Source organism: Ochotona curzoniae, unplaced genomic scaffold (genome assembly GCF_017591425.1).
Source record: "Ochotona curzoniae isolate NIBS_2020 unplaced genomic scaffold, NIBS_Ocur_1.0 patch47, whole genome shotgun sequence".
NCBI classification, from domain to species: Eukaryota; Metazoa; Chordata; class Mammalia; order Lagomorpha; family Ochotonidae; genus Ochotona; species Ochotona curzoniae.
In genome coordinates, this window is record NW_024467025.1 from 347,239 (window position 1) to 361,705 (window position 14,467).

General features: G+C 49.2%; 1 protein-coding gene across 4 annotated transcripts in view; it reads left to right on the plus strand.

Moving 5' to 3' along the window:
- The first annotated feature begins 2,916 nt into the window (after positions 1-2,916).
- LOC121168034 (vacuolar protein-sorting-associated protein 36) overlaps positions 2,917-14,467 on the plus strand; it is a 30,763-nt gene continuing 19,212 nt past the window's right edge. For 2 of the 4 annotated variants that reach the window (XM_040997801.1, XM_040997800.1), the window contains exons 1-2: positions 2,937-3,059; positions 11,070-11,138. In XM_040997801.1, coding sequence (XP_040853735.1) covers positions 2,964-3,059; positions 11,070-11,138 — 165 coding nt within the window. In that variant the 5' untranslated portion in view covers positions 2,937-2,963. Of the gene's footprint in view, positions 3,060-11,069; positions 11,139-14,467 lie in introns of all 4 variants that reach the window. The other 2 variants (XM_040997798.1, XM_040997799.1) reach the window with 2 other exon arrangements.

Below are 14,467 nucleotides of genomic sequence, written 5' to 3' on the forward strand. Positions count from 1 at the left end.
GAGGTTACGCGGTAAATAAAATACCCAGAATAGATGATTTCACAGAAACACAAGGATTGATGCATTTTGGTAGTCAAAGGAGAGACTGCCTGCTTAATCGCTCAGGGATTTTTTTTTTCCTTTGGAGTGGTATGAGGATGCTTTGGAGCTAAGTACGTATACTGTTCACTTTAAAAAGCGTTAATTACATGTAATGTGAATCTCACTTCAATAATTTTAAGGGAGCATAATAAAAAAAATGATTTAGAAAACAGGGAGACCTCAACTAGCTGATGGGGGTGGAAAAGTCTGAAAAACAGATTTTCCAACATGAAAATTCTCTCCTAACCTCCATAGTTTTACAGTCCAAGAATAACATTTTTAAGTTAACATCATGTGACCCTTGTTAGGGACGGCAGGCAATTTTCTAAAAGACCCAAAAAGGCTTCCTTCCAGGAGAGATCTTCCTTGACATCGCTGCCCATGGAACTACAGGCCCCACTGGTCCGGGGAAGCAGGTGGGATGCTGGTGAGGGCACACTGAGGAGACTGTGGGGGGAAGGTGCGGATGCCCAAGTCCAGAAAAGAGAGAGGAGCTCAAACTACACCGTTGATCCTGGGGAGGTCAAGTAGGGCTGGAGTAAGAAGAAATCCCTGGGTATCAACAGTCTGGGGGTTCTAAAAACAAAATTCCATAGGGGAGCACAAAACATTATTGAAAGAAACCCTAAAAAAATACATAGCACACTCACGAATCAGAAGAGCCCATATTTCTACATTGTCCCTTTTCTCCAATCCCATTCCAATCAGCACCTTTGAGGGTCTCTCTGTAGAAGCTGACATCCAGATTCTAAACATAACTGGAAACACAAGGATTTAGAATAAGCCAAAGGGGGGGTGGAAAACGAGAACTAAGTTGGGGCTGGCATTGTAACATAAATGTTAAGCCTCTTAGGGGAGCCAGTTCAAGTCCCAGATGCTCCACCCCTGAATGTGCCTGGAAAGCAGAGACAGTCCAAGTGCTTGTGTGGGAGATAGGCAAGAAGTTCATACCGAGCAGCTTCAGACAGGCCTAGCTCCAGCTGTTGTGACCATTTGGGAAGTGAACCAGAGGATGGAAGATCCCTTTCTTTGTGTCCTTTTTTGAAGACTTATTTATTTTTATTGCAAAGTCTGATATAGATCGAGAGGAGGAGAGATAGAGAGGAAGATTTTCCATCCCATAATTCACTCCTCCTCAAGTGACCATAATGGCTGGAGCTGCACCAATCTGGAGCCAGGAGTCCAGATGCGTTGTCTGAACTTGGAGTGCATGTATTGGGACTGGGCCTCCTCAGTTGCTGATGCCTGTGCAGTGGACAGCATGTCCAGATGCACACAGGGGACATGGCCACCAACTCATCTAGGCCAGCAAAGGACACAGAGTGCCTTGTCAGAGGATGGAATGCAGAACAGGTTGGACAACTCTCCTGGCCAAGCTGTGCAGCATGTGTCTGGGTAGAGGATAAACTAAAGTGGGCTTTGTTAATCAATAGACCTTGGAAAAGATTTTCAACCCTGGATCAATGAAACCAACAACTTCTTAGAACTGTCAAAGCCACTCAAGTAACACCTGCAGAACACTCTTCCCCACATTGGGGTCTCAGGAGTCATCCAATGACCGTCTGCAAAACACAGGTGCTGATATAGTTAGATAGCAAGGAATGGCCCTCTCACCCTTCTTCCCTGTGGATCAGGAGGAAAAAAAAATTTAAAACATTTGTCCTACCCACCTCCCTCCATACCTGGCCCTCCCCACCCTAATTAGAGACCCACATGGGTGCTCATCTTCTCAGTTATGTAAACAATGTTAAGAAGGAAGAAAAAAACACTGGAACCAGAAAAAAAAATGTCATTTCTCCCAATGATTTTTTTTTTTGGCATCTCCTTAAATGTTACACTTGAGGGGAATAGCTCACTTCTCTCAGCCTAGGTCTCCTTTTGCCCAGTTTAGAAGCAATCTGCTGGCTTTCTTGTTGGCAGTGTCGGAGAAGAGTTAAAACACCCAGGAGGGTCACAGACACCTGGTAGGTGCTTAACAGATGGCTGGATTTTCAATTTGTTGATTGAATGAGTCTGCAGAAAACTGTCTTGACATGACTCAGCAGTTTCCGGTCTCCTGGAGAACAAAACAAAACACCTGTTGGTTCTTGCCTTGTGAGACCCTGATGGGGCCTATAGGTGGCACGACTTGCTGTGCTACAATGCTGTTCCTTGAGAATTCTCTCCACGTTTCTATGTGTCTGTGTGTCTCAAATAAAAATAAACAAAAAGCAAACTTTAAGGAAAGGCCTCGTCAGCAAATGAAAAAGACAACTGCCAGTGAGCAAAAATGAACAGAACGGGAACATCTAACAGAGCAAGGGCTACCTGGCACTCGGGTTAAATCTGTCTGCAGATTGTCTTCTCAGAGAATCCTGAATTGCAAATATGCATGTCAACGGTGGAGGGACACATGTGGCCAAGCTCATTTACGATTGTTGCCCAGTCAGTGGGCTCAGGTTATGCAGGCACAAGTCACAAATGGGCTTTGTACGCAGCAACCAATAGATTCCACGACTGGAGATCTATTTATTTATTGGTATTAACTCATGGTGCCTGTAGGGGCGCTGGAAATGTTCACATGCAAGTCATTCTTAGAAGGGAAAGAAAACGGAGCGCATGTGCTACTTAACATGCCGCAGCTGTATAAAAACAATGAGTGTTATCAACACTTATTTGAAGAAAAGACAATGTACAGCGTTTCATGAAGATGTGCAGTCTAGCCGGTGGCTGGGGCGGGGCTTCCCGCGCCGCCCTGCCCACCACGGCCGCCTGGGGGCGCTACTCGCCCGTCTTTCAGGGGCGCCGCGCCCTCGCCGCCGGCCGCCAGGGGGCGCCGCCGCACAGCCGGCTCGCGGCCCGGGGAGCGCCGGCGCGGACGGGCTGCGGAGCGAGCGGCGGCCATGGACCGCTTCGTGTGGACCAGCGGCCTCCTGGAGATGAACGAGACCCTGGTGATCCAGCAGCGCGGCGTGCGCATTTACGACGGCGAGGAGAAGGTAGGGCGGCCGCTGGCTCCGGGCTGCTCGGCGAGAGGCCGGCGCAGGGCAGCGGGCGCCCAGGGCCGCCGTGCCCGGGACGGCCCAACGCTGACCGCCGGCCTCCGGGGCCGTCCACCCCGGTCCCCGTCCCCGTCCCCCGGTCCCCGGCCCACCCCGATCCCCGTCCCCCGGCCCACCCCGGTCCCCGGCCGCGTCCCCTGGTCCTCGTCCCCCGTCCCCGTCCCCCGGTCCCCGGCCCTCCCCGATCCCCCGTCCCCCGGCCCGACCCCGGTCCCCGGCCGCGTCCCCCGGTCCCCGTCCCCCCTCCCCCGGCCACCCCGGTCCCCGTCCCCCGGTCCTCGGCCCCGTCCCCGTCCCCCGGTCCCCGTCCCCGTCCCCCGGTCCCCGGCCCCGGTCCTCGTCCCCCGTCCCCGTCCCCCGGTCCTCGTCCCCCGTCCCCGTCCCCCGGTCCCCGTCCCCGTCCCCCGGTCCTCGTCCCCCGTCCCCGTCCCCCGGTCCCCGTCCCCGTCCCCCGGTCCTCGTCCCCCGTCCCCGTCCCCGTCCCCCGGTCCCCGTCCCCTGGTTCCCGGCCCTAGTCCTCGTCCCCCGTCCCCGTCCCTCGTCCCCCGGTCCCCGTCCCCGTCCCCCGGTCCCCGTCCCCTGGTTCCCGGCCCTAGTCCTCGTCCCCCGTCCCCGTCCCTCGTCCCCCGGTCCCCGTCCCCGTCCCCCGGTCCCCGGCCCCGGTCCTCGTCCCCCGTCCCCGTCCCCCGGTCTCCGTCCCCCGGTCTCCGTCCCCGTCCCCCGTCCCCGTCCCCCGTCCCCGTCCCTCGTCCCCCGGTCCCCGGAAGAGCCGTGTCCGCAGGCTCGGGTTTTCAGTGTGTGCGTTCTCCGTGGACGGGGCTGGCGCCCGTGCTCGGTGCTGCAGTGAGGCCGTGCCCCCTCGCTCTCCGGAGAGAAGGAAGAGGAAGTGTAAGGAAGTGTTGGGTGAAACCTCGCCGTGGCCTGGCTTGCATGGAGTGGACCAACTGTTTTTGAACTGGTTTGGCCACATTCTTCGTTTCCGGCTGCTGTCACCGGCTCCCTGGGTTCCTGGCACTGACCTGTGTGCCCTGCTGGGCGCGCACAGCCATCCCGGGACCCCGGGCGTGTCTGTCCCCCCGTGTGGAGTCAGGCTGCTGTCCTCGGAGCCCTGGCTTGCCCCTGTTTCATTGACTGCTCCTGGCGCTTGGATTAGCCTGATCTCAAATTAGGCCTTGCATCTTTTGATTGCAGTGACAGGCTAAATTTCGTTTTTCCTTAAAGACTTAGTTTATCAACTGCAAAGGCAGAGTTTTAGAGACGGGGGGAGAGGCCGAGAGAGAGGTCTTCCATCCGCTGGTTCACTTTCCAAATGGCCGCAAAGACCAGGGCTGAGCCAGGCTGAGTCCAAGAGCCCTAAGTTTCCTCCCGTCTCCCGCATCAGTGCAGGTGCCCAAGCACTTGGGCTGTCTTGTGGTGTTCTTCCAGGCATGTTAGCAGTGAGCTGGATTGAAAGCAGAGCAGGTGGGTCTGGAACTAGTGCTCATAGGGGATTCCGGCTCTGCAGGGAGCGGCTTAGTGTGCTGTGCCACAACAGCTGGCTGATGTTATTTTTTTCCTTTCTCATCTAGTTTGCATCTTTAGCATATTTCACACAGGACACCTTGAGCACCCACGCCTTGTCCCCTGGTCCTGCCTCTGCCCCGGCTGTAAGGGTGAAGGGAGTGCTGACAGTGATGGACAGCTGTTCTGTCTCCTGCACCTTGTTCTTTTGTTCTTTGGAACACAAAAATCAACCCAGGAACATTTTCCTGGCAGGTGGTGTGGCCCTACTGTGTTTGCAGTGCCCTCAAATCACAGCCTGTGTGCGAAAGAAGCATGGGAGAGCCACTAGGTCCTTGTTTTGCCTTCAAAGTGTTCACTGCTTGCTTTAGCAGGCAAATATTGCAGGTGTCAGAAAAAAAATGATCAAGGGAAGGGCTTAGTTTGTGATGCTTGAGGCAGAAATTCTTAACTTCTGGAAGATGAGTGCGGTGTGGGAGAATGTAAACGCTTTCAAGTGGGAGTGCTGCCCACCGCTTTTTACAAAAATTTATTTATTTTCAACGAAAAGACAGATTTACAGAGAGAAGGAAAGACAGAAATATTTCATTGGTTGGGTCACTCCCCAAATGGCTGTAATGACTAGAGCTGATCTGAAGCCAGGAGCCTCTTCTGGGTGGGCCATTCTCTACTGCTTTCCCAGGCCATTAGCAGCAAGCTGGATGGGAACTGGAAGTGCCAGGATACAAACCGATGCACATAAGGGGTGCCAGCGCCGGACTGACGTGCTTGCCATTGCACCGACCCCCCAGGGATTGGAGCTCTTCAAGGGAGAGGCCGACACACTCGGCCACTTGCTGAGCTGTCCCTGGGGAGGGCGAGGGTCAGCCTGGTTCCCGGGGGAGTGCTGTGAAGCCGCAGGCCCTGGCAGCCTGTGCGTTGCTGTCCAGCTCTGCTCAAGCCAGCCTCCTGCACCGAGGGCCTTGCTGGCCACCTCGGCGTAGGGCCGGCTGTGGGGAACACGAAGCCTTCGTGGGCTTTGCGTCCCAGCGCTCTCCCTGACAGACAGCATGCCTTCTGGCTCACTGTGCGTGGAAAACCCGTTCTTTAAGAACTGAATGATTGAAGTAGCCGCCTTGACCAGATGCTTTATGTTTCTGATGTCATTCACTCCGCTCAGCAGGTATATGAGCTGAATATGTTGATGAGACAGCATGACTTAGCCTGAGAGTGGAGCAGGGGAGGTGGGACAGTTGTTCCTGGGGCTGTAACACATCAGCAGAGACCAGTCACCCCGCCAGATGCTTGACGAAACATTTAAAACAGCGACTTAGCCCAAAGATGTGGGGACTGGGACCGAGGGTCCACGGCTGAGGTCGCACAAGCAGATCCGGTGGCCTGGTCACGCTCAGGTGCCAATCAGTATGTGCCTGCTTGTCTATGCAGGCACAGCTTCCCTGGGCCAGTCGTGCCTGCATAATGTGTGGTATTCAGCAGTGTAGACAGGCCATTTGTTTCCATGCACAGCCACTTCTCTCGCCTCAGCTAATTATGAAACAATGCTAAGAAGATTAGTAATGCGTCAGGGGGCGAGTTGGCAGCCTCTGCCAGTAGATTCACAAAAGTGTTCGTTCCCTGTCAGCTGTTTCACTTTGCGGAATTTACCCTTGGGAAAGATTCAGGGATGTGTAACAATAACTACATTTAGATGTTCCTCTCAGCACTGGATCCAGTGGGTGACCATCGGACACAGGGAAGCCTGCTGTAGAGACGGGTTAATTACATTACCACACGCCCTAATTAGCATGGCGATTGCTAATGATAGATTGCTCAGTGAAAAAAGCTGTGAAGCTATAAATATCACGGTCTCATTGCTGAGGGGTGTACGTGCGTAAGGACACTTCTCTGTGTGTGTAAACTGCTGGGTTAGGAATGATTTTGTTTTTTATTTTATAACAAGAACTGTGAAAAAATTAAAAAAAAAAGGTGGCTTGTTCAGTGATTGCCTAAGTTTGGCAAATTTTTAAGTAGCTAAAGCTCATCCTAGTGGTAGAAAGAAGCCAGCCAGCTGTAGCTTGTCCATCAGGTCTACAGCAGAATGGCTGGAACCCTGCAGGGGGCCATTACACAATCTCCAGCCGTAGCAGCAGTGTGTTGCGTCTGCCCCAGTGTTCATCCACATGGCAATGGAAGGTACTGTGGTTTCAACGTGAAATTTACATCCTTGGGCTTGGATTTCACTAAGATAAAGCACAAGTTTCTTAATGAGAACCCTTATTCTCAGTACAGCGCCATGTACTCTCCAGTTAATAGCCTGTATGCCTTTGGAAAGGGAGAGTAAAAGATGACTTGTTTATTTGAGAGGCAGAGATAGGGAGCGACCTGCCAGCTGCTGGTTCCCCTCCCCAGTGTCTGCAGATGGCCGGTGAGGCCAGGGTGGGAGCAGGAGGGGCGGGTGGCAGGAACCCGGCCACTGGAGCCATGCTGCTGCCTGCGCAGGCTGTGTTCGCAGGAAGCTGGAGTGAGGACGCGGAGCTGGTAGAAAAGCAGCTTTGCTGTGAGGCTTGGGCATCAGAACTGCCAGGTTTGTAAATGCCCACCCCTAAAACATCTTAAATTCTGTTGCTTGATTTTGAAGAAAAAAATGATTTGAAATCAGACTGTGAACTGGGTGCAGGGAATGTCTGTGTTTTACATCTCATTTGGAGGAAAACATGGAAGCCCTGAGGGTTTTCTTTGATGCATTAAGTGTTGGGAGGGAATAATCTCTCAGTGAGTGTATTTAAGCTAAATGCGTCAGTAGCTCTCATCATTACAGTTCATTAGCCATATTATTGAATACATGTTAATATATAAGTAATAAACCTTATTCTGATAAAGAATTATGTCAAAAGTATATGGCTTATTTATTATTCAAGGACATTATTGACACATGTACTTATGTGTGTTTGAATTTTTGAAAAAGTTCTATTTTATTTATCTGAAAGGCAGAGTTACAAAGAGCGAGACCGAGAGGGGTCTAACACCTGCTGATTCACTCTCCAAGTAGCCACAACGGCCAAGGCTGGGCCAGACCGGAGCCAGGAGCTTCCTCAGGCCTCTGGTGAACAGCGGGCCGTCCGCCACTGCCCTCCCAGGAGCATAAGCAGGGAGCTGGATTGGAAGCAGAGTCGTCGGGACTTGACCTGACGCTTGGATGGGATGGGCGTTATATGCAGCAGCTTTGCCTGTTACGTGATATTGTTTACCCATGTGTTCATGTGCCCGATTTAACAAAAAATAATGTGTACGCATTTCAGATTTACAGAAGGTTGTGTGTGCCTGAGATGCATTTGTTTTATTAGAAAAATAATAAAATGGAAGACACTGGAATAATCAGTGATTGTGTTAAGCAGTTGCCTTTGGCACAGTGTGTGTGTGTGTGTGAGAGAGAATTTGCATAAGTTTGTATGTATTATTTGAAACATACTATTAACCTCAAGAATATTTTGTAATATGTTAAGCATAAACTGTGTATATAATTTGTGATTTTGTAAAGAATGACATAATGATGTTCAATTGGTAATTTAGTTGATGTATTTTAGCTCTATTTTTGTTTTATTTATTTGCTAGAAAGAGCAGGGGAAAGGAGAGGGGGAGAGAGAGAGAGAGAGAGCTTCCCAAATGCCCAGAGTTGTGGGGTTGGACTTGCGGGGTGAACCTAGAGCCAGGAGCTCAGCCCAGACCTTCCACGGGGGAGGTGGGAGCCCAGGTCCTTGTCATGCGTGGCCCCGGGGTCTGCAGCAGCAGGGAGCTGGAGTCAGGAGCTGGAGCTGGGTGGACGTCAATGCTGGGCGTGTCTTAGCTTGGGCTGCCTTAACAGCACTGTGGACTGGGTAGTTTGGACGCCAGTCGTTTATTTCCCACAGTTCCCTGGGCAAGATCAAGGTGCTGGCAGATTTGGGCCCTCAAGGTCGTCCCTTGGTGCTTGCAGGCAGCCCCGGGTCCAGTCTCGGGGCGTGCATGTGGAAAGAGCTCTGTGTCCCCTTCTCTTCACAGAAGGACCTGACACATGATGCACCCTGCCCATGTGCACTTTGCTGCACTGTGCTAGAAGCAAATCCAGTGTTTTTTTTTCCTACCTGGCAACTCATTTTTCTCAGTGCCATTGATCAGATCTCTGCCCGTGACCATTATTGTAGTTGTGTCTGTCTCTAAATGTTACTTGAAAATTAAAAGAACAACTGTAGAAAGAACAGTGAAGTATATGTAGTGTTACTTACTGCTTTTCTCCTATTCCTTCACACGTCTCAGTGTTAGTGTGGTGCTGGGTATGTCTTTCAGACTTTATTATTACTTACGTATAGATGTGTATACATGCATACATTACCTGCATGTTAAATTGTATGTAGTATACTACAGATTGTTTTTTGTCCTTGTTAGTTGTGTCTTAGAGGTCCGTAACTGCCACACAGTCTCGTCCTTCTTACCTAACGTTCTTCAGGGCGTGTGTTGGGCTGTAAACAGAACTTGACGTGAAGTTATTTCTGATGATCCAAGAGTCGCATGATGGAGCAGGACACTTTCTTGATCCATCAGTGGATTTTGTTGACAATCTGCAAGAGCAGACCACGTGCCTTCCTTTCTAAGCAGGTGCGGTGTGACTCCTGCTAGAAGGCTGTTTGACTCAAGCACTTAGAGCTGCATGCTTGTCAACCTGCCAGCTCTTAAATTTGGTATCTGAAAGCACCGTCCAGCCCGATTCCACATCTGCTTATCCCCTGCCATAGCAGCGGCCAGCCCTGGTTGGATGGCCTTCACGCCGCGTGCAGCCTACTAGGCAGGTTGTTCCCACATTGGTCGCGTTCCTATAGGATGCAGGGACCTCTCCCTTAACCAGTGTGAGTTGGAATACTGACGGTGATCCCCACACCTGCCAGTTTGTTGAAGACATCCTGGGAGTCTGCATTATGTTGACGTCTTGCTTGGATCACGGCTTGCTCCATGACAGATTATCCCAGAGGTCTCAGCATGCCATGCTGTGTGCCAACAAGGATGTAACTGCAGATTCTCATGGTGCCACTGTTTGTCAGGGAGCTGGCAGGCAGCAGTCACGTGGGGATGGGGAGCAGGGAACTCTGGGTGAACCCCTTCCTGTGTGCCCATAGTTCCTTACTGCCTACTACATGCAGTTATTCTCCTGTGGCTGTATTGTGAGGGCTAGCACAGATCTCTTATGCAAGTCCAAGTTGTCAAGGTTGTGTTGGTGACCTTGGCAAAGGCCTGATGAGTTGGCCAGGCCTGGTTCCCAGCTGCTGCCCTTCCAGCAGTCCTGACCTGTAGAAGTGACTCAAGCACTACCCAACTGATGGTCGTTGGCTATAACCTCATCTCTTTGTGACCTTTCCTACAGCTACCAGGGCGTTTGTGGCTATGTGCTGATCCATGCCTCTGCTGCCACCAGGGGTCATCACACACACTTGTTCCTTCTGGCTGATGCCCCTTTTCTTAGCAGCATACTTATTGAAAAAATCTCATCTGTAACCTGTGTTCTACAGGATGGTTGGGGTTCCCAGGAAACCTGAGAAAGGCTTCTTGTTTTGGTCCTTGTGCAAACAAAACTCTATTGGTGTCAGCTTGTGTTATCCTTCTCCACTCCTCCCAGTTGTCTTTGTATTGGCTCAGGCATAGCTATCTTGTAGGGACTGGTTCACATCCAGTGCCAAGACCTTCTCCATGTCTTTGACATTCATTGGAGTGTGTTCAGACACAGCTTGGGCAAGTGATTCCTCCACAGGGTAAATGTCACTTTCATTGAAATTGGCAGATGGCACAGCTCCTGTCAAATCCAGCAACCCCAGGGATACCACTGCTTCAGGCTCTTTTATCTCAAAGGGTGTGATACTCCCAATGGCAGGCCTGCAGCCTGAACGGACACAAGGATGTCCAGCAGATGGGTGAACAATGCAGGCAGGGTTGCCTCACTGCTGTTCTGTTGTACAGCTGGTAGGAAGCCCCCAACACCCTAACAGGCCTTCCTTCATTCTTCCAACATTAGCTTTCCAGGTTATCGTTCACATAGAAAATCCCTTCAGCTTACATATTTGGGCATGAAGTCCTTCCTGATTCTCCAGCAGTTTTTACTGGTGTTTTCCAAGAACTGGAGTTCATCATTTACAGATGTGACTGTTGACCCGGAAAAAGGTGGTGGAAGCTTCTGGCTCTGCCCATCCTTCCGTTAACCTTTGCGTGAATCTGCTACTTCATTAACTGCTCAGCTCTTGTTACACTTCTAGATTGTTTTTAGTTTTCCCTAAACCAGTTATAGCAGCATTTGTAGCTTAGACTTATGAAGTGTGTTGTTAGTTGTTTTTAATTTGTGATAAATGTACATATAAAATGTTTATGTGATTTAGTGTTGTACAATTTGTAGCATGGTAGATCTACAATACTGGATGAAATATTAATATTTTGTTATGATCTTTCTAGATAAAATTTGATGCTGGGACCCTCCTTCTTAGTACACATCGACTGATTTGGAGAGATCAGAAAAATCATGTAAGTGAGATTCAGTTTTCATTGTCTTGTCTGGGCTTTGAATCGTTGAAGTTTTTCCTTTTTCTATTTTGGCCTCCTCTTGGCAAGACTAGCAGTAGATGCCATATACCTGGCTATTCAGGATGCCAAGTGAGGGGCAGATGATTGGTCTAGCTGTAAGTGGGCCACTTGCAGTCCACATCAGAGTACTTGGGTTCAATTCCCAGCTCTGGCTGCTGATTCCAGTTCCCTGCTAATGGGCACTGTGGGAGAAGGCAGATGATGACCTGACCACTGAGCTCCTGCCACCTGCCCAGGACACCTGGGCTGAGTTCCTAGCTCCCTATTCCCCCTCTGGCTGTTATGGGTATTTGGGGAATGAACCAGTGAATGGCAATCTATCTGTCCCATTCTCTCTCTCTTTCCCTTAAGTCATGATTTTAAAAAACATTTTTTTCTTTTTTTCAAAGAATGTGTCCTGTGTGGACTCAGTGAAATACAAAGAGGAGGGAGGGTGTTGTCCCTCAGTCAGATCCAGAAAAGTCTGTAGTTACTGGCTTGAGAATTGTGCTTGGCCCCCTGTAAAATACTAATCAAACATTGCTTCATCACGCCCGAGCATCCTGCTTCCAGGCGAGGAATAATTCTCCTGTGAGAGGCAAAGAATCCTTCAGACAACCTGGCCCACCGTTACTGTCGAGGCTCAGAGTGGCAACTGCAGAAACACCCGCTTTGCCTCAACGCTGCGCTCTGCCTCGAGTCACCAAGGAAGAGAACCCCCTCCCTGCTCTCCATTTTTTTTTTTTAAAATTACCACAAAATAAGAGTGGGTTATGTGAAGAGAGTTGATATCCTTATTCTAAAAAGCTTTAACTTAAAAAGTATGATATAGTAATTTTTGTGTTGCTGGTAAAATGAAGTCTCTTTCATGTTTTTATTTTCCTAGTCACTTCTTCTCCCATGAAATTTTAATCCCACAGATAACTACATATTCTATTATGGCCTTTTGGAAGGCCACCAACCATTGCAGTGTTTGAGTTTTTTTGTTCTGAGAGCCAATTTTTGCCCCTTTTGGGATGATTACTGCTTATTTGATAATGTCTTAGATTACTAATGTTGGCTTACTCTCTGCCTCGTTTAACCATAGGGGTAGGTTCTGAGAAACGCATGGTTAGGCTGTGTTGTGCACACATGGGCTGCATACCCACAGCCGTGACTGGATAGCCTACTTCCCACCTGCTCCCAGGCTGTAAGTCTGTGCAGTATGTTATTCTACTGAATGCTGAGGGCAGTTGTAATGTAGTGGTATTTGTATATCTAAATATAATTACACACAGAAAAAGCACAGCGAAAATATGATATAAAAGATGAAAATTGGAATACAGGACACTTAACGTGCATGGAACTCATAGGACTGGACATTGCTTTGGTGAGTCAGTGAATGCTAAGGGACCTACGGCATAGGACATCAGTGTTCACACTGAGCATGTTGTACTGAATGGAGGCATTGTGACACTGCAGAGTAAGCCACCACGTGGAGTGCTCACATCCCACGTGAGAGCACTGGTTCGATTCTTGGTTCTTGCCCTTGGATCCAGCCGCCTGCTAATGCATCCTGGAGGCCAGTAGGTGGTAGCTCCAGTGCTACCCTTGCAGAAGATGAGGATAGAATTCTGCGCTTCTGACTGCAACCTGGCTCAGTCCTGGCTCAGTCCTGGCTCAGTCCTGGCTCAGTCCTGGCTGCCGCCTGCATCTGGGGAGTGAACCAGCAAATGGAAGATATGGCATCCTCCCTCTCTCTCTGTTGCTCTGCTTTATCAATGATATTTTTCTGTTTTAAATAGTTAACTTTTAATTTTTTTTAAAGATTTATTCATTTGTTTGAAAGGCCGAGTTATAGAGTGACAGCGAGATAAGAGAGGTCTGCCATCTGCTGGTTCACTCCCTAAATGGCCACAGTGGCTGTGACTGAGCCAGGTGAAGCAAGGAGCCAGGAGCTTCTTCTGGGTTTCCCACATAAGTGCAGGTGCCCAAGTACTTGGGCCTTTCTCTCCTGTTTCCCAGGCATACTAGCAGGGAGCGGAATTGGAAGTGGAGCAGGCAGGACTCTAACCAGCAGCCATATGGGGGTACTGGCACTGCACATATTGGCTTTGCCTGCTATGCTATTGTACTGGCCCCTTAAATTTAACTCTATGATTTAAAAAATATGTATCTGTATTTTGAAAAAAAGACATCTTCTATTCATTGGTTCGTAACAGCCAGAGGCAGGAACGAAGAGCTCCGTCTGTATCACCTACAAGAGTGGCCAGGACTCATTTGCTTGAACCATTCCCCACTGCCCCCATGGTGTACGTGAGCAGGAAACTGGAACTGGAAGCAGAGCTGGATTCACTAAGAGATGCTGGTATCCTAGACGGCATCCTAACCATTGTCAAAGGCCCACCACTGAGGTGTTGTTTTAACTATTTTATATATATTTTTAAAGATTTATGTATTATTTTAGGATCTGAAATGCAGAGTTTCAGAGGAGGAGAAATACTGGTTCATTTCCCAGGTAGCTGCAACAGCAAGAGCAGGACCAGGCCAAATGCAACAACCCAGAACTCCATGTGGTTCTCGCAGAGGGACCATCCTCTGTTGCTTTCCAAGGCAGGCTAGCAGAGCGCTGCATTGGAGTGAAGTAACCGAGACTCACACCGATGCTCTGATGCGGGATGCTGGTGTCACACGTGGCAGTGTGATGGCTGCCGCAACACCAGCCCCTCAACCGTGAAGGTTGAGACTCACTCCCCTGGTGGTCATGTGATGGACATCTAGGAAAGACAGCTTTTGAGGGATGACGAGTTGTCCTTTGACCGTGATAAATCTTAGCATAACTTTTTGAATATCATATAAAGAGGCCAATTTTTACACATGCTTAAGACCTGTTATACCCCAGTTATATTCAGTAACTTGAAAATTGCATGTATCACATAGTTTTTCATAAAGGGACACAACATTATTTCCTATTAACTTGTGTGTATGTGTGTGTATGGGTCAAGTATGGAAAATCATAGAGAAATCACCCATTAATGTGCTTCTTAAAATTGTTTTGATTTGCCTATTGTTTTTCTATATGGGGAAATGTTACATGTAAATATAGCTTTTAGAAAATATGCCTGCTATAAACACAAAGTAGTGACAGCTACTTTTTAACTTAATGTGTTCCCACACACAGAAAAATGACTCCTCAGTGTTTTTTTTTTAATTTAATTTAATTTTTTAGCTCCTTCAGGGAATAGAATAAGGTTATTTTCTTTAAAGATTTATTTTTATTATTTTTTTACTGGAAAGGCGGATATACAGAG